General features: G+C 36.6%; 3 protein-coding genes across 4 annotated transcripts in view; 2 read left to right on the top strand and 1 right to left on the bottom strand.

Moving 5' to 3' along the window:
- LOC136026112 (tryptophan--tRNA ligase, cytoplasmic-like) overlaps positions 1 to 20,189 on the bottom strand; it is a 287,826-nt gene that overhangs the window by 166,248 nt on the left and 101,389 nt on the right. The window contains exons 11-12 of one of the 2 annotated variants that reach the window (XM_065702395.1): positions 16,279 to 16,560; positions 9,251 to 9,363 (exon numbers count right to left, since the gene is read on the bottom strand). In XM_065702395.1, coding sequence (XP_065558467.1) covers positions 9,259 to 9,363; positions 16,279 to 16,560 — 387 coding nt within the window. In that variant the 3' untranslated portion in view covers positions 9,251 to 9,258. The remainder of the gene's footprint in view (positions 1 to 9,250; positions 9,364 to 16,278; positions 16,561 to 20,189) is intronic. The other variant, XM_065702394.1, reaches the window with a different exon arrangement.
- Positions 1 to 20,189, top strand: part of LOC136026115 (importin-5-like) — a 145,658-nt gene that overhangs the window by 75,113 nt on the left and 50,356 nt on the right. The gene's annotated exons all lie outside the window — the stretch shown is intronic.
- LOC136026117 (piggyBac transposable element-derived protein 3-like) lies at positions 2,823 to 6,429 on the top strand. The gene has a single exon (XM_065702401.1). It carries the CDS (start codon positions 2,945 to 2,947, stop codon positions 4,058 to 4,060), a length of 1,116 nt encoding a protein of 371 aa, XP_065558473.1. The 5' UTR covers positions 2,823 to 2,944; the 3' UTR covers positions 4,061 to 6,429.

Raw genomic sequence — 20,189 nt, 5'->3', positions numbered from 1 at the left:
AACAGCATAAAAATGACATAGACAAGGCCTTAATTTCAAACGGTTCCAACATCTCCTTTGATTCTGCTCTAGGTTGGCATATATTTAATAATCCGTCCCACATGATACTTTTTGAAAACTCTTCACTCATTAGTAATGATTTGGGAATAAAACAGGTGGTTCGAGAATCAATTGAAATTAATCTCAAAATAAATAAAAATATTTCTTTGAACAGGAACTTGGGGGAATACTCACTAAATTCTTTATACTCAAATTTAATTAAAAAAGATCTAACAAAATATTTTACTAAAACAATTTATAATAGTACTGAACCATCTACGAAAAGGCCTTTTAGACAGGCTGCTAAACAAGCAAGATTAGCTTTAAGAAATTGCATCTAATCATTTTATTCTCTTTAGTTTGAATGAGTTTATATTTCTTCATTTCATTCTTTTCGCCAGTCCTGGTTGAACTTCGCTGAAGTAAGGATGCTAGGGCTATATTAAAAAAAAAATGTTTTAATAAGTGTTTTTAACTAATCAGTTTTAATTCTCACAATTTGATGTAAGTTCTTTTATATATATATATATATATATATATATATATATATATATATATATATATATATATATATATATATATATATATAGTATTGTATTGTGCTGAAGACGGCCCTTGGACATAGGGCCGAAATATCTACATAAATAATTTCCATTGTCTTGAAAAAACTTGCCCTATTGTTTCTACGTTGTATTTGTTTGTTATATATATATATATATATATATATATATATATATATATATATATATATATATATATATATATATATATATATATGTAGCTAAGCGTATTTTACTTATTATCAATTCTGGCACCCCTTTTATTGAAATCCTTGGAAATCAAATTTAGTGAGGTCTTCGGGGATGGTGAGAAGGGTGGTGAACTGTATGAGAGTCAGGAAGGTGTACTACGTGTAACAAGGTCGTAAGAAAGACGCATTTGCACTATCAAGAACGTCTCAGGAGCGACTAGGGCCCAGCGGCCACGGGGCAACTGTTTTGAGACTAGCATTGCGAACTGATTGTGCATGCAACTGTTGTGTGACCATGGCCTTGAGGAAGTGAGGTCCAACCCACGAGGCAAACTAGATGTTACTGGTTTCCAATCAGTCTAAAACCAGTTCCGAATGAGACCCCAGTCATGGTCACAGTTGCGTTGCAGTGCTGTCCCAGACATTTTCGGGAGCTACCGCGTTGATATTGTCCAATTACTTTGGCTCTCAACATGTCAGACCAGGAATTAAACATGAAAGTAGACTAATATCATGATTGTCAAAATGGCTAGTATACAATAACTGAGCAGCTAGGGGTTTTAAGTTTAAACTTTAAAGAGAAGGTTGAGAAGAAAATCGAACTGAATCATAAGAATATATATGTATCCAGGTAGTCAAAAGAGCACATCTGCAATATCTTAGTAATTTCTAAGGGTATTAAGTTGAAACCTTCTATCATTGGTGAGGATGGTGTCGAACAAAACCAAAGTATACTATATACACCTAAGTAGTCGAAAGGGCGCGTCTGCAAAATATCAAGAGCGGCTAAGTGTATTTAGTAGACGCTTTCAGAGGATGCTGGGGGAGGATTCTAAACTAAATCGAAAGACACTATGTGCATCCATTTCGTCAAAATGATGAACCTATAATATAACAAGAATTGCTTAAAGTATAAAGCTGAAACCTTCGGTGCATGTTGAGATAAATCCCGAACAAATTGTCAAAAGACAGTATCCGCAACATGCCACGAACAGCTTTTGATATCAAGTTTAACTTTCAAGGAATGATCAGAGAGCAAATTGAATTCAACGATAAAATACTACCTGCATTCAGGTTGAAAAAAGCGCATATCAAAAATATCTCAGCAACTTCTTAGGGTATTAACCCTTTCATGGCGTGTGATTACAATTGGAATCACAGTCTTTGCTGCAGCATAAGTGCCATCCAGTTATAAGAAATTGAATCGTAAATTATACCATAAGATAGCGGACATCGAGTTCTTTCGAATAAATACCCGTTTAGACGCGAAAACATCTGTTGGGTTTTACCCAGGTCATTTCAGTTCTTCGTTTTGTAATTGAAGGAACTATTGAAGGTAAGGGAAATATTATATTTTTTATTTTCTTTGTTTGGAGTGTTACAGTTAAAGAAAAAATTGGGCAGATAAAGAATGATTAGAATATCAATTAAGACTAATTATTTGAGGTGGGGGGTCTCTGGTTTACCGGTAGGGCCACTCATTTGTCTTGATCCCATAAGGCATCAACCGGCCATGAAGGTAAAACAAACGTTTTAATAGTCGGTTTTGTGTTACGGGGGCTATCATTTTGTTCGCATGTTTTTGTTATTTCTTTGTAACCTTAGAATTTTTAGTTGTGGTAGCTTTGTAGTTGTGCTACCTAGTTTGTGACTTTTAGTGATTATTTTTCAAAAAACAAGTGATTTTTTATGATTCTGGTAATTTTTAATGGTAAAGCATAAAAAATTTAGTGAAATAGATTAGCCCTGAATATAATTATAGGATAAGGGATATTTTAGTCAAAACGTTACTGAAAGCTAAGAAGACTAAATGTTATTAAATTTTTGACTTGAAGCAAAATGTCTGGATGCGGAAAAGCAAAAAAGTTGGATTCTTTGCTGTTGTTTTATTATCTGTGTGCTGAATCTGATGAAAGATATAAAGATATAGTGTTTGATATAGAGAAAGCTAAGAAAACCTAAACAATTCTTTTGTCCAAGAAACTATACTCATCCAAATATTTGGTCAAATTTGATGGAGACCGGCCTGATATCAGTAAATTTCAATAAAAATGAAAAATATTACACCTACTTTTTTATTGACATGCATTATATCAAACAACAATTTAAATTAATTTCAACAATTAATGATTTTTTTTTATTTTTAGTGCTATCATGTCAAAGCGGGAGGAAAGATTATTCAGAAGCCAGACTACACGAAATGCGAACCACATCTTTTCACGGGACGAAGCTGTTCAGTATACTCTTGAACCAGATGGAGAACTGTCTGATCTGGAAATAGAAGACGAGGAGGACCTTGACTATGAGGAAGATGATAACGATCTTGACTGGAACCCCCCTGTCGACCCATCCCTTGAATACAACGTTGATGAAGATGATTTACCTTTATCATCACTGACTCACGTACACATCGTCAACCGAAGTGCATCTCCACCACCATACCCTTTGGTTGCCTCTGTTATTAGTGACGCATCTACCTCTGGTACAGCAACACCTTTCCAATCTTCATCTTCCAGAGAATTTCGATGGAGAAAACAAAACTTTGAATCACCCGATGTAACCTGGAAGTCTTCTCTTCCTCCACCTCCTCCGGAAATTCCAACCCCTATTGAATATTTCAAGCAGATGTTTGACGATGAAATGGTCGAACGCATTCTTTTTCAGTCCAATTTGTATGCGATGCAGAAGGAGGGTGTCCAACTGAAAGTCACCAATAAGGAAATGGGACAGTTCCTGGGAATCCATATGCTCATGGGCATAATAAAACAGTCCACAATGTCTCAACACTGGAATAGAGCTACAAGGTTTCCCCTCATTGCAGATGTCATGCCCAGAGACAGGTTCAAAACCCTTCGAAGATTTTTTCATGCAAACGATAACCACCTTGCTGTTCCAAAAGGTCAAGACGGCTATGACTCTCTTTTTAAACTTCGGCCGGTTATAGACGGACTGCAAGCAAGTCTAACTAAAATCCCTGCAGAGGAAAGGCAGAGTATTGACGAGCAAATGGTCCCTTTTAAAGGAAAGCTAAGGTTCAAGCAATACCTCAAGGACAAACCCCACTCCTGGGGAATCAAGATATTCAGTCGTGCAGGGGCCAGCGGAATCATCTACGACTTTGAGGTCTATACTGGGAAAAGTTCAGTTTCGGTCACTGAGCTTGGTCAGGAAGCAGAGGTTGTGCTCAGACTAGCAGAGGAGATTCCAAGAAACAAAAACTTCAAGCTCTTTTTTGACAATTATTACACAAGTATACCACTGATTCGCTAGCTCTTTTTACACGGGATTCATTCATCTGGCACCGTCAGGACAAACAGACTGAAAGGTTGCAATATCGAAGCTGAGGATTTACTGAAAAAAAAGGGAAGAGGAAGTTTTGACTAGAGTTGAGACCAATAGTGGTACAGTGGTTACGAAGTGGTTCGATAACAAGAGCGTCTGCACTGCATCGTCATTTGTCGGCGCCGAACCTTCAGATAACTGCAAACGCTGGGACCGTACTTCAAAGAAGTACGTCGACGTTGTCCGTCCCCTGTGTATTGCTGAGTACAACAAATTCATGGGTGGTGTTGACCTCAGTGACATGCTCATTGAGCTGTACAGGATAGATATACGTGGAAAAAAATGGTATATGCGTCTCTTTTACTATTTCTTGGATATTTCAGTCGTCAACGCATGGTTGCTTTATCGGCGTCATATGAGTCAGCAAGGCCGAACCCACAATAAGAGCTTCTTAGATTTCAAGAGCGAAATTGCCAACTACCTTACTTCTACAAATGATGGAACTCCAAAACCTCGTGGAAGACCCCTCAGAGACCAAACTGTTCCACTCCAAAAAGACCAAAGCTTGCCAAACCGAAGCCATACAATAGTGTTTGCTATGACGGCATCCAGCATTGGCCAGAGGCAGTGGCTGATAAGAAGTGATGCCGGCTCTGCTCGGCTTATGCTCGAATCCAGTGTTTCAAGTGTCATGTTTCATTGTGTCTGGTGAAGAACAGAAACTGTTTCAAAATCTTTCATACCCAATAACTATTTTGTATTTCTTCTTCTTTGTATTGGCATTAAAAATAAATTTCCATTTTAGATCATTATATGGATTTAGTGGCGTGTGACAGCGGAAGATGTCAATTGGAGTCATAACTGTAGGTCTGGAATGAATGAATGAAATTGATATTTTGCATCAATCTCATCATATGTGAGGTCATTTAAGGTTAAAACCTGAAAATGGATTTTTTTTCTTTAGCTCTATCATAATTCCGTCCTGAAAGGGTTAAGGCGACTTTCAGATAATTGTACAGATGGTACTGATCAAAATCAAAACGCACTATGTGCATCAAGATTGACAAAAAGACATATTGACAGTATCTCAGGAAGTTCCATGGACCACAGTAGAAACTTTCAGGGAATAAACAAACATTGTACAACAAAGTCAAAAGCAACTGTGAACATGAAGGTAAAAAAAGGGCGCATTTATAATATTTCAGGAACAACTAACAGTATTAAGTAAAAATTTCGAGTGAATATCGAGAGGTATATTGAACTAATTCAGGAGACATTAAGTGCATTATGAATGTCAATATGGCATATATGCAATAACTCAGGAACATTTAAGAGTATTAAGTGGGAACTTTCACCGAAAGTTGAGAGAAATGTTAAACTAAATCGATGAACTGTATGCATCCAGGGTGTCAAAATGGTTCATCTGCAATACGGCAGGAACGGCTAAGATATTTGAAACTTTCTGTAAATATTGAAGGTGATGTTGAGCAAAATCAAATGACACTATCTCCATCCCGGATATCAGAATGAGACGTCTTCAATAGTTCATATACGGTTAATGGTATAGATTAACGCCTTAAGCAACCTAGCTGAAACTGTGAGGGAATATTGGACGGAAAGGACAAGTAGATACTAAATTTTGATTTGTTGACCGAAGGGAGCTCATCAGCGACAAAGAATGTTTAAAAAAAAAATGGTTGGATTGATTCTTAGTTTGAAAGTGTGTGTTATTAGTGTGTTATATTCTCAGTGTGATCTTTTTTTGATCGCATTAAAATTTCAGGCCGTGAAGACACCTCAATAAAAGTTTCAGAACCAAGGGAATCGCAACTGGAAACAAATCTTGTAAGGGATTCTTCATCTCCTTTTCTTTCTTTTTTTTGCAACAAATTGGAACTATATTAGCTAATATACTAGCTCAAAATGCATAAATGTAAACAAACAAGCTATTAAAGCAAAATATAACACACACAAAAAAATTCCTACAACGAAGTGTTTGATCGTTATTCGTCTATATCAAAGGTTGTAACAGTAGATACGACGGAACAGCTTCCCCCCCAAAAAATTCCCAAAATTGTTCACATTTTTTAAAATACTAGTAGCCGTACCCAACCATTTGTAGTTCTATAATATAGTTATTTTTAGAATTCCTAGCAAAATTTTGTCCAGAATATGAAGAGCACCCCAACATCTTTTTGCTTTTATTCATCAATAAAAAAATATCAACAAAACTTACAGAAATTAATTCTTTTAACTTAACAAACAGAAGCTGTTTCAACAAAAGAAGTTTTTTAAAATAAGTACATAACTAATTTAAACCAAAGGGGAGCAGAAGTAGTGAAAAAAAAAGTAATGCTTAAAACGTAAATAAATCATAATAAATAAATTAATGAAACCCTCTGACAGACCTTATTTCAACAGTAGGTGGCACAAATATCGTAGGTAAATACCGCTTTGTAGGGCTGTAATGAGAGAAAGGTAGATATAGCTGGGGCACAATATGCGGATAAAGGATGACAGATTACCAAAAAATGTCCTTTTCAGCCAACTGTCTAGGGCTAAACAGAAAGCAGGCTGTCCGCAGTTGAGGTGGGAGGATGTCATAAAGAAAGAGTTAAAGGGAATAGAAACTTCCTGGGAGGGTGTAAAGAGGGAGGCTCTGAATAAATTGGGATAGAGGAGCGTGCGTAGCTGTGTTGGACTCCAGTGGCTTGGTGCTGCGGTGAGTTCTTGATAGTAGAAGCAGTAAAGAGAGTGGAGGGGTTGGAGGGGTTTCCCCCCTCCAACTCCCGCCAATGTCATCAGATCCGGTCGGGATTCAAAATAAGAGCTCTGAGACACAATATCATTCCAAACATCAAATTTTATTAAGATCCAATCACCCGCTCATAAGTTAAAAATACTTCATTTTTTCTGTTGTTTTTTTTTGCGAATTAACCGGCCCCCCACTCCCCCCCCCCCATATGGTCAAATCGGGAAAACCACTATTTCCAATTTAATCTGGTCCGGTCCCTGATACGCTTGCCAAATTTCATCGTCCTAGCTTACCTGGAAGTGCCTAAAGTAGCAAAACCGGGACCGACAGACAGACCGAAAGAATTGGCGATTGCTATATGTCACTTGGTTAATACCAAGTGCCATAAAAATAATCAAGTTCGTTTCATAGCCTTTTACTTGGGAATGTTAAGCAATTGACATCACTGGTGTTCACGCGACTACAGCATGACTCTCGGTCACCAGCTTCGGTAAGTAATTATGGTTGAATTTGATTCTCCGTTGGGGATTAACGCCAACATAATACTAGGGAGATTAAATGATAATTAATTTAAGAGAGTTAATTTTAATGAAATTATAAATAATCCGGTTGGTAAAGCCCCTAATATGAGTTTTGATGAAAATTTTGAGAATATTATTGATAGCGTGTTTGGGGATGAGCTGAGATTTTGGGACTCCGGAGCTCGGTGGGGTGATGTTTTTCCGGTTGTGCATCTTAACGTTCAGGGCCTAAATTCTTCGTTCGACAATATTCAATTATCATATAGATATTTTGCCCTACAATTATCGGTCTCTGTGAAACATTTTTGAATGAGAATAATCAGGTACTTTTGGATATTCCCGGTTACATGTCGATTTTTCTTAACCGCAAGATGGACAAAAAAGGTGGACTCGGATTTTACATCCAAAATAATTTTCAGGCCGTACTAAGACATGATTTATGTATAAACAATGAAAAGGTATTTGAGTCACTTTTTACTGAAATTCCAATTAACGCTAAGGAAAGGGCAACAATTGGCAAAGTATATCGTTCTCCAAGCGGATCTACGACTGAATTTCTTGAAACATTAGAAGACGTTTCTTAGGAAAGTTTGTGCTGAAAAATATGAAGTTGCATTGATAGGTGCTTTAACCTTGACCTTGCGAAATCGTCATCTAGGCAGGTTTCTAATCTCTTGTCTTTACTAATTTCGTACGGATTGGCTCCTTTTATAAACATACCGACAAGAATTTTAAACCACTCAGCAATATTAATTGACAATATTTTTTAATCGCTACACTCCATTAGGAACGAAGTACTGCTTTCTGACATTTCCAACCATTTGCAGGTTTCAGCCCTGTTTCGAATCCTCCAAAATCCACAAAGATTAGTCCCCCAGGATAAACCGAGATTTTGTTGCTCACCAGTGGAGCTGGATGGATTGAAATAAGATCTTGGTACATATTATGGGACTTTTCTTTACCAGAAAATATTAGTTTAGGCAATTATAACGACATACTTAGCCGGTTTTATGACACTGTTAAGGAAAAATTCACGTCTTATCGTCTAAAAACTCCTTAAAAAATTATCCTTGATCAAAAAGATCATATGGCACTTGTGACTAGGCAAGAAGAGCTAAGAGCCAAGAGCTCATATGGTACGAGCTCTAACAAAATTCTAAGAATCAATAGATTGATTTAAAAGATAAATCAGAGGCTTAATGCCGGTCAGGACTTAAAATAAGAGCTCTGAGTCACGATGTCCTTCTAAATATCAAAATTCATTAAGATCCGATCACCCACTCTTAATTTATAAATACCTAATTTATTCTATTTTTTCCTCTCCCTTTAACCCCCAGATGGTCGAATCTGGGAAAACGACTTTATCAAGTCAATTTGTGCAGCTCCCTGACACCCCTACCAATTTTCATCGTCCTAGCACGTCCAGAAGCACCAAACTCGCCAAATCACTGAACCCCTCCCCCAAAGAGAGCGAATCCAGTACAGTTACGTCAATCACGTATCAAGGACATTTGCTTATTCTATCCACCAAGCTTCATCCCAATTCCTCCACTCCAAGTGTTTTCCAAGATTTCCCCCTCCAACTCCCCCCAATGTCAAAAGATCTGGTCAGGATTTCAAATAAGAGCTCCGAGACATGAATTCCTTCTAAATATCGAATTTCATATAGGTCCGATCACCTATCCGTAAGATAAAAATACCCCAATTTTCACGTTTTCCAGGAATTCCGGTTTCCCCCTCCAACTTCCCCCCAATGTCACAGGATCTGGTCGGAATTTGAAATTAGAGCTTTAAAGCACAAGATCCTTCTAATTATCAAAGTTCATTAAGATCTGGTCACCCTTTCGTAAGTTACAAATTGACATTATTGTTAATTCAGGTAGTAAAAAAAGTTATGCTTACCTGTCTAATTAATACGTTAAATATTGAAATGCTATATCAACTGAGCAATCACCACCCTTTTCCTGGTGCTCTTCTACCGTATCGCGACCACCAGAGTAAGCATACTTATTCATCTGAAACATAAATTGCCATAAAAATCGCGAGTAGGGTTCTTAATGCCAATAATATGAGCCAAATGTCAAATCATTGAAAATCAGAACTTATTTGTGGCTCAGAGCGATTTTGACGTGATTCTAAATCTTTTAGTTCTTTACAGTGGCATAAAACTTCATACCAAAGAGCCCAACAGGTTTTATGGTTGTTGTGTTTTTTTGACTAGATCAACGCTTAATAAAACACTTAACAAAATATAAAATGTTTCAAATGTGCATAAAAATAACTCAGGAATATTGTGAGTGATAAATCGAAAATTAGTCCCGAAAATAAGCTACTGGGATAATACCCTTTTTAACACGACTGCACAAGTAAGTAATCTCTCCTTCTCTTTTCTCAGAAAAGTTCAATTTTCCAAACATGAGGAAAAGAAATATTATTGTTCCATATTTCTGCGTTAAAACGGAAGTAATTCTGTTGGGTTATTTTGAAAAGTATTTTTGAAAGCCACTCCCATAAATCCTGGTCCCCTTTTATGGTTCGAAATATAGCAATTACGAAACTAGAGATAAATAGTCAGTAACTCATAAGCAGCATAAAGAGCGAAATGGCTTCCGTGCATTACTTGTAGGCTTTGTTGTTGTTTTTTTCATCACTCCAATTCGCATGGAAGGATTTGTGGAAGAAAGCTTAAAATGGGCATGCTTATTCGATTGGATATTGAAAATTTCACTGTTTTTTTCTAAAAGAAAAAAATGAAGGCAAGCATTACACCACCCCCGGTCATTTTTTTTACCTCACCCCCACTCGACCCCCAAAAACTTCCCAAATTTTTTTTTGAAATATCCCATTGTGCTCAAAATAGTAGAAAGATTTAGTAACTACACTTCCAACAATGACATGAATCCCCATAAACACTAAACCTTCCAAAAGTCAGGTCATTAAGGCTTTACTGAAAACCAAGTGTATTTCTAACATTTTCATCAATTTCTCAACTTAAAGAACACATATTTTGATTAATTTGTTTAACTTTAATTAGAAATCAGTAGATTGTTAATGTTTGAACTGTTACGTGTAGTTGAACTTACCGAATAATTTCTGGTTATTTGTTTCTACAGTTTGGGATAACTATATTGGTAAAACTTGGTGGTACACTAGGCGCTCCATAATTTTAAAACAACCAGAATAAAAGTAGAAAATGGTAGTTTTCAGTTATAATTAGAGCTCAAATAGGTTCAGGAGGAAAATATTTTTCAATTGGCATCCTTGTTTCTATAAACTTCTATAATGGAGATGGAACCTTAAAAAACACTCAAAACAATTGCGCCTGCTACAGGAGATCAGTCGCAGTAGAAACTGATCAGAATCCTGGTAATACTGAAAAAAACTTCAACGTAATCAAACAGTTCGTGGTAACGAACTGTAGTAAGGAGCGACCCGGCTCAATAGTAAACGTAACTCTAAAAAACGGAATTTTGATGCTAAAAGATACATCAAAAGAATCGAATTTTCATGCTGATTCTAAATATATAAGTTTCATCAAATTTAATCTTTGTTATTAAAAGTTACGAGCCTGAGAAAATTTGCCTTATTTTGGAAAATAGGGGGAAACACCCCCTAAAAGTCAAAGAATCTTAACGAAAATCACACCATCGCATTCAGCGTATCAAAAAACCCTGTAGCAAATATTTCAAGCTCCTATCTACAAAAATGTGGAATCTCGTATTTTTTGCCAGAAGACAGATCACGGTTGCGTGTTTATTTGTTTGTTTTTTTCCAGGGATCAACGTATCGACCAAGTGGTCCTAGAATCTGGCAAGAGGGCTCATTCTAACGGAAATTAAAAGTTCTAGTGCCCTTTTTAAGTAGCCAAAAAATTGGAGGGCACCTAGGCCCCCTTCCACGCTCATTTTTTCCCCAAAGTCAACGGATCAAAATTTTGAGATAGCCATTTTGCTCCACATAGTCGAAAACCATAACAACTATGTCTTTGGAATGACTCACTCCCCCAAAGTCCCTGGGGGAGGGGCTGCAAGTTACAAACTTTATCCAGTGTTTACATAAAGAAATGGTTATTGGGAAGAGTACAGACGTTTTTAGGTGTTTTTTTTTTTGGTTTGAGGGTGGGGTTTAGGAGAGGGGGCTATGTGGGAGGATCTTACCTTGGAGGAATATGTCATGGGGGAAGAGAAATTCAATGAAAAGGGCGCGGGATTTTCTAGCATTAATAAAAAAAAACAATGAAAAAATAAACATGAAAAACTTTTTTCAACTGAAAGTAAGGAGTAGAATTAAAACTTAAAATGAACAGAGATTATTACGCATATGAGGGGTTCTAAAAATACTTTAGCATAAGAGCGAGGTATGTAGGAGGAGATGAATACCTTGCTCTTTAAGCTAAAGTATTTTTAGTAATTTCAAATATTCATTCTACGGCCTTTCTGATTCAGGGGTCATTCTTAAAGAATTGGGACAAACCCCTCATATACATAATCAAAAATATAAGAATATAAAAGTTTGTTACGTAAGTTAATTCTTAAGTTACGTATAGTTTTTACTAAAAAAAACGTTCGTTAAAAATTAAAAGGTCTTGTTGCCTTTTTAAGTAACCAAAAATTGGAGGGCAACTAGGCCTCCTTCCCCACCCCTTATTTCTCAAAATCGTCTGATCAAAACTAAGAGAAAGCCATTTAGCCAAAAAAGAATTAATATGAAAATTTCATTTCAATAATTTATGCGCGGAGAGCCAAAATCAAAAATGCATTAATTCAAAAACGTTCAGAAATTAAATAAAAAACTAGTTTTTTAAACTGAAAGTAAGGAGCGACATTAAAACTTAAAACGAACAGAAATTACTCCGTATATGAAACGGGTTGTTCCCTCCGCAATCCCCCGTTCTTTACGTTAAAGTTTGACTCTTTCTCTTAGCTCTACTTTTAAAAAAGGAAAAAACTTTAGCGTAAAGAGCGGGGCGTTGAGGAAGAAAAGCCCCCTTCATATACCGAGTAATTTCTGTTCGTTTTAAGTTTTAATGTCGCTCCTTACTTTCATTTAAAATACTTTTTTTTATTTAATTTCTGGACGTTTTTTAATTCATGCATGTTTGTATCTTGGCTCTCCGCACATACATAATTAAAACGAAATTTGCATATTAATTTCCTTTTTGGCTAGATGGCTTTCTTATATTTTTAATCGGAAGATTTTGAGAAAAAAGGAGAGAAGGAGGAAACCTAGCTGCCCTCTAATTCTTTGATTAATTAAAAAGGCAACTAGAACTTTTAACTGTTTTACGAACATTTTCATAAGTAAAAATATTCGTAATTTACAAATTAACTTACGTAACGAACTTCTATGTTCGTATATTTTTATTGCGTATATGAAGGAGTTCACCCCTCGTCGATGCCTCGCTCTTTACACTAAAGCTAAAATTCAGTCCCAATTCCTTAAGAATGACCCTTGAATCACAAAGGCCGTAGACTAAATAGCTGAAATTACTAAAAATACTTTCGCGTAAAGAGCGAAGTATTACGAGGTAGAACCCTCATATGCGCAATAATTTCTACTCGTTTAAGTTTTAATGCTGCTCCTCACTTTCAGTAGAAAAAACTTCTCATATTTTATTTTTTATTTAATTTTTTCCTTGTTTTTTTCATAATGCAAAAAAAAATCCTGCGCCCTCTTCATTGAAAGTCACTTCCCCCATGAGAAGTTTTTCCATAAAAAGATCTTCCCGCGTACCCCCCCCCCCCCCACATCAACTCTCCCTTCCAAACCAAAAAAATCCCCCTGAAAACGTCCATACATTTCCCAGTAACCATTACTATATGTAAACACAGGTCAAAGTTTGTAACTTGCAGCCCTTCCCAGGGAGACGGCGGGGTAGTAAGTCGTACCCAAAGACATAGTTATTAGGTTCTTTGACTATGCTGAATAAAATGGCTATCTCAGAATTTTGATCCGGTGACTTTTGGGAAAAAATGAGCGTGAGAGGGGGTCTAGGTGCCCTCCACTTTTTTTGGTCACTTAAAAAGGGCACTAGAAATTTTAATTTCCGTTATAATGAGCCCTCCCGCGACATTCCAGGACGACTGGGTCGATACGATCACCCCTGGAAAACAACAACAACAAAAAACAAAAAAAAAACAAACACGCATCCGTGATTTGTCTTCTGGTAAAAAAATGCGTAATTCCACATTTCTGTAGATAGGAGCTTGAAACTTCTATGATAAGGTTCTCTAATACGCTGAATCTGATGGTGTGATTTTCGTTAAGATTGTATAGCTTTTACGGGGTGTTTTCCCCTGTTATCTAAAATGAGGCAAATTTTCTCAGGCTCGTAACTTTTCATAGGTTAGACTAATCTCTGATGAAAGTTATATATTTGAAATCAGCATTAAAATGCGATTTTTTTTATGTAGCTATTGGTATTAAAATTCCATTTTTTAGAGTTTTGGGTACTATTGAGCCGGGTCGCTCCTTACTATACCATTACTATGGTATAGTTACCACGAACTGTTTGATTCCAAATATATAAGTTTCATGTAAGTTTGGTCTTACCCATCAAAAGCTACGAACCTGAGAAAAATTGTCTGATATTCGAAAAAAGAGGGGAAAACCCCCTAGTAGTCATAGAATTTTAATGAAAAACACATCATCAGATTCACCGTATCAAAGAGCCCTACTGTAGAGTTTTCAAGCTCATATCTGCAAAGAGATGGAATTTTGTAATTTTGCCCCAAGAAAGATAACGGATGCGTGTTTATTTTTTTTTTCCCAGGGGTGATTGTATCAACTCAGTGGGCCTACAACATCGAGAGATGGTTCATTCTAGTTCTAGTGCCCTTTTTAAGTGACCAAAAAAATTGGAGGACCCTTTCCTACGCTATTTAAATTCCCCACAATTGTAACCGATCAAATTTTAAGATAGTTTTTTTTTCAGCATAGTTGAATGGCCCAATAGTTATGTTTTTGGACATAGAATGACCCCCTGAAGCCCCCGGAGAAAGGTTTTAAGTTATAAAATTTGCCCATCGTTTTATTTTTATTGCGAAGTAAGCACATATTTTTTGGATGAGAGGAGAGGACGAAATTTCTGCTGGGAGAACTTTCCATAGAGAGGGAAGTTTTCAGGAGGTTGCACTTTTCAAGAGAAATTTTACACTGGGTGAATTTGCCAGAATTTCTATACGAAATTTCTTTATTATATATCTTGCCTTTTCTTTACCGATTCAACTTTACACGTGAAGATGTTAAGGGTAATTGTCTGTGGTAAATTTTCTGTAGAATTGAATTGTCCAGAGGATATTTCTATTGGGAGAGAAATTTTCCTGTGGAGGTGGAGCCAGTTATCCCGGCGTTTTTAGAAAAATGATCAGAAATTAAAAAAGAACGAGTTTTTCCAACTATAAGTAAGGAGCAACACTAAAACTTCAAACAAACAGAAATTAATACCTATATGAGGGGGGGGGGTTGCCCCCTTCCAACACCTCGCTCTTTACATTAAAGTTTAAATTTTGTTCGAATTCTTTAAAAACGGCTCATGGAAAACAAGACATTTAATTAGAAAAATAAGTAACTTTTTTTTAAAGTGCCGAAAAACTGTAGCGTGAAAAGCAAAGTGTTGAGGAGGGGGCAACCCAACGTCATATACGTAATAAATTTTTGTCGATTTCAAGTTTTAATGTTGTTCTTTGTTATAAGTTGAAAAACTTGTTTTTTTTTTTTATTTCATGAAGCTTAGAGACTAACATTTTTCTAAAGGCAATGGAAAAAGTATGTCAATTATAGTATAAGAATATAAAAATGAAAAAAGTAATCAATTACAAAAAAAAAATACACAGAACAATAGCCTACTTACAAAAACTAAGATGTAAACTCCAAGCATTCAGTTTTGTTGACAAATGCCGAGGCGTTGGACGGATATTTTTTTTAACAATTTCGACAGTTTTGAACTGGGTCATCAAACATCAAATATTCAATGTCTTTAAACTCAGTGTTTATAAAAAGTAACACATTATCATAGTAGTTTGTTCAAAGTAAAACAATAAAACTAAGATTAATAAAATCAGATAAAAATTTTAAAGTCAATATTTTCAATTTAATTTTGACAAAACCAATATATTTGAAACCTTTATACTTCGTTACTGTAAAAAATTTAATCTTTTTCAAAGTAAAAACTAGATAAATACAATCACTCCTGTAAAAAGAAAAAGAAATGATAATAAAACACAAAAAACGAGTCCGTTCAGGGGGTAGAGAAATACCCAGCATTCCTTTCAGAGAAAACATTTCTGATTATAGTGGCCTCCTATTTCAGCTCATGGGTACTCTTGGAATGCAAGCAAAAGTTGACGGCATATTTTTACCGAAACTGCCTATGTTGTTTTCCTTGTGTTTTCTATAATTATATGAACTTTCCTGTGTACTAATAACTGCACTAACTACTAATAAACAAATGCATATTTACGATCACCATAAAAAGCTGATTCTTTGATTGAACATTATCAATAGTTAGGCTCTTATACGCAAAATTCCTGAAACGACCTTGGGCAGCAGCAATCATTTTTTGAACATCACGGTAACTTACCAATGAATATTTTGACTAGTTTTGAAGAATTAATTTAATTTGATTAAAAATTCTGCACAAAATCTACAGACGGTCTAGAAATCCTGAATAGGCTTTAATTAAATACTGAAAATTTATGTGTAATATACATATATATATATATATATATATATATATATATATATATATATATATATATATATATATATATATATATGTATATACTTGATCAGCAAATTTTTCTTATTTGTTCTTAGAAACACCAGCATAATTAAAGCAATATTTCAGAACTATCAACCTTTTGGTGACATCATTTGCAGATTTTAATATCATCTTTAATGAAGATGTACCTTAAATAAAAAAAAAGTACCTTTTCCTTAATTTGTTTTCCAGTATCTTTCAGAAAAATTGACGAGTTGGGATCACTCGCAGACATCTTAGCGGTCGAACCTTGCAAAGCTGGCAAAAGTTTTGAATGCACCAGAGAAGGCTTTAGAGATTCCATCTCGGGAGCCATGTCACGTGCCATCCGGAAATACAGATCTTGGTCAATTCTGCAAGGAATTAAACAAGGCACATCCGTTTTGCCTTTGGATATCTGAGGGAATGCCAACAAAAAAGACGGCACTGCTTGGTTATAAGGAAACAGCAACTGGAAAAGAAATTATAAGAGGTTATTTAAATGTCTAATGTTTTCCAATGTTCTTTCCTGAAAGTACCAAGGAAACGGTCTAAATTTTTAACTTGTCAAGAGGAAACTTTCACAGCCATAAATACCTAAAAAGTATCAGAAAAATCAGGAGTTCAATTTTAACAAAAAAGCACTCCTTGTACACTTACCGAGTTTATGGTAGCAGTGATCGGCAATTAAAAAACTAGTAAAAAATAGCCAAAAAACTTAAGGCCCCAAAGTCTAAGAAGGTGTAGCTTCCCTGTGAACGTAAGTTTGTCTTTGAAAATCAACAACATCTAACAAATGAAAAGCATAATCAAATTTAACTAGTTAATTATGCTTACTTATCTTGATGGTTCAATGCATCTACACTGACAAAATAGGGTTCTACCCAAAAAACTTCATAACTTTGAAGAAACAAAAAAAATCAGAAAATTGCAACTTCTTAGTATGGATAGACTTAAGATGGATCAAGGAGGCAAAAATTTTTTAATTTTGATGTCCGTGGTACTTTTTTTTTTGTTTTGTTTTTTAATCTAGTAGTTTTTATTATTTACAAATAAATAAATAAATAAATAATTTATTCCTCATGCCTCTCAATACAAAATTTCCACATAACTGACACCTTATTAAAAGAAAAATGTTATGGCAGGGCAAAGAGCAGATTGACTGCAGCACAATTGCCATTTAAAGTTGTCCTACATTGAAAGTCTCAAGATATGGTATATTTATGTTTAAGCTATTGGAGAAGGCTTCCAGTGATTTCATCTTTTTGACTGGGAATTGCAGTTTGTTCCAGATCCTGATGAACCAGGTTATAAACAAATAATGGTAAGACTTAGATCTTGCAATCTTCATCTTCACAGGCTCCAATTGCAGACTGTGCAATCTTGTGTTATTTTGAGGAGTTATTTGAACAAGCTGGTCTTTTATGTTCCCAAAATTCTCAACAACTATCTTGAAGAGGGTTTTAAGTCAAAGATTGCTCTTCTTGTCTCAAGTTAATGGAGAGTGAGCCTTCTTTAGAGCTTTTTCATATGGAAGGTTTCTATATCCTTCATGTCCTTTTACAAAGCATTTCTGGACTTTTTAAGATATGGCAACCAGATGACAGTGGCATATTCAAGCTGTGGCCTGATGTAGGGGAGAGTCGGGTAAGACGGACCCCATTTTGGTTTTTCGTCTGCGGAAGAGGTTGGAAACAAGCAACGACTGACGAAAGGTGTCTAACTTGTCCCCAAAACATTGAGTTACGTAAAGAAACCTTCTTCACACATAAATTAGCCGTATTTCCGGGCCCAGATAAAAAAAAAAACTGAAGTTGGTCAAAAGGTCCATCTTGCCCACCCCATAGGATAAGACGGACCAGCCCTTTGGGCAAGACGGACCCAATTGCTCAAAAAGATTGATTGTCTCTAAACAATTTTATTTCGAATACTTAAAATCCTAGTAGTAAGTAAAAAGTAAAAAGTTCGCAAATAACTATATTTAAACACTCTACGAGGCCAAATCTACGTGAAAAACGAACTGAGCCGACTGTCTCGTCGTTCCGCCCGAAGGGGTCGGTTTTGGCAGCTTCGTGATGACCTCTTCTTTTCACACGAAGCTCATCTCTTCAGTTGCCGTGAATTTGCTCGATGGAGCTAATCGCTTCCAAAACTGAACTTGGAAACCATCAGATTCACAATCACATACAACTCCAACATAATTCCTGAAGCTCTTCTTGGTCGGCACTTTCACAACCAAGAAATCCCCACTTTTTGGTTCGGTTCCATCAAGAAACTCCTCCTCTGACCCATCCAAATGCAAGCTGTCATCACTTTCATCATCCAGCGCGATATGTTCATCGAAGCTGTCTTCCCCGTTCCCAGGCTGTTTGGAGAGGTTTCTCTTTTCAGGCCGTTTTCTTTGAGCTTTCTTTTATGATTTTTTTTCTTTTCAACTCTAATTCTTCTTCCAGTCTGTTTTTTTCAGGTGTGTTCGTCAGAATTTTGGACTTTGTTCTTTTCCTAGACGTTTTTCCGTCTCTTGAATAGAAACTCGCCTTAGGGTGAGGACAAACCGACTCTGGAGTCACTGGCATAGTCGCAGAAATCACTGAGCTACTGGTAGTTGGCAGCACGTCGTTATTCAAGCTCTCGTCGCCAAGGTTGGTTGATGGAACTGCAGACTGGCCTGTCATGGGAGACGTCTCTGGTGCTGGTCGGTCTGTCACAAAGGCGCTGAGAAAGTCGTGATCTTGGAAAACGTTCCTATTGAAAGGGTATATTCCTGTTTTTTGGAACCCGCTTAGTACGTTTTCCATGACGAAAGCTCTTGGAAAAGCGATTCCAACGAATATTCCGATTTCACAAATGGTAATCCTCCTGTTTGGGTTCGAAATCATACACGAGTTAGCTGCTTCATTGTAGTATCGCTTGAATGGCCCATAAAGAGCAACATCAAGAGGCTGCAGCTTGTGACTGCAATGTGGCGGAAGAGTTAAGACGTCAATGCCGTTTTCTCTGCAAAGATTAACCACACTCAATGAGACGTGCGAATCATGGTTATCCATAATCAGCAGAAGTCGATTTGTGGGCGAGCAACTGGTTTGGGAGATCAGATGGCGTATCATATCCAGGAAGATTTCGGCTGTCATCCATCCAGACGGCTGGCATTTTCCTGTGCTTCCAGGGGGCGTGCCATTGAGAAAACTTTGAAGCCAGTTCACTCGTGGAAAGACAAAGAAAGGGGCTATCGACTGGCCAGCTGTGTTGATACACCCTACGACTGTTACCAGCGTCCCTCGCTCAGCTGAAGTAATGCGTCCGACTTGCTTTGATCCTTTTTCTGCAACCACCTTTGGTGTCTTCTGAACGGTGGTTACTCCAGTCTTGTCAAGATTATATATTCTATTCGACGGATACTTGTGCTTTATAAGCAACTCTTCTAAATTATTGAAGAATTCGCTGACATTCGTCCTGTTGAAGCTGGTGGCTCTGGCAAGGCTTGTCGCTTCGGAGGATCTTAGGGAAAGCCCAACACGACTCATAAAGCTATTCATCCAGTCTTTTCCTGCACACTTATTTTCAGTCCAGTTCTTTGGCATATTCTTCCCTTTGGCCTGGCCATATTCATATGCAAGCTGACCTGCTTCCTTTTTCGTAAGTCCATGATGCATGTGCTGTGCCGTGATCATATAGTCCTTCAGAAGTATTTCTTCGTTTTCTGAGAACACACTTTTAAAGTTGAAGGTAGTTGCCAACTCCACTGATTGGGGATCTTCTGCTGCGTTGAGTAAGTCCTGGTCGTGGAGACCGCGGGTGGTTTTCCTAGTATACTTTCCCATTCTTCAAAAGAGAGACAGCTTAATATATTTCTAATTGACATGCGGGAACAATAAATGCAACACAATATTCACAAAATGCGTAAAAAATAATAACTTTTAAAAAGATCCCAGATGATAGGGGGCAAGACAGACTGGTCCGTCTAACCTGCTGTCTCTGTGGTCCATCTTACCCTAAACCTGCTTTTTCGGAATAGTTAAAAATTATAACATAAGATGGCGCTGCAATGAAAAAAATTAATGTCTCACACACTCTCCTAGACCTCCAAATTTGTAAGAAAAA

Source organism: Artemia franciscana, chromosome 4, assembly GCF_032884065.1.
Source record: "Artemia franciscana chromosome 4, ASM3288406v1, whole genome shotgun sequence".
Classification (NCBI taxonomy): Eukaryota; Metazoa; Arthropoda; class Branchiopoda; order Anostraca; family Artemiidae; genus Artemia; species Artemia franciscana.
This window is presented reverse-complemented; position numbering and strand designations above follow the sequence as displayed.

What these genes read in the sequence shown, in the direction of transcription:
- LOC136026117 (XM_065702401.1), top strand. Translation starts at nt 2,945, where the DNA reads ATGTCAAAGCGGGAGGAAAGATTATTCAGAAGCCAGACTACACGAAAT.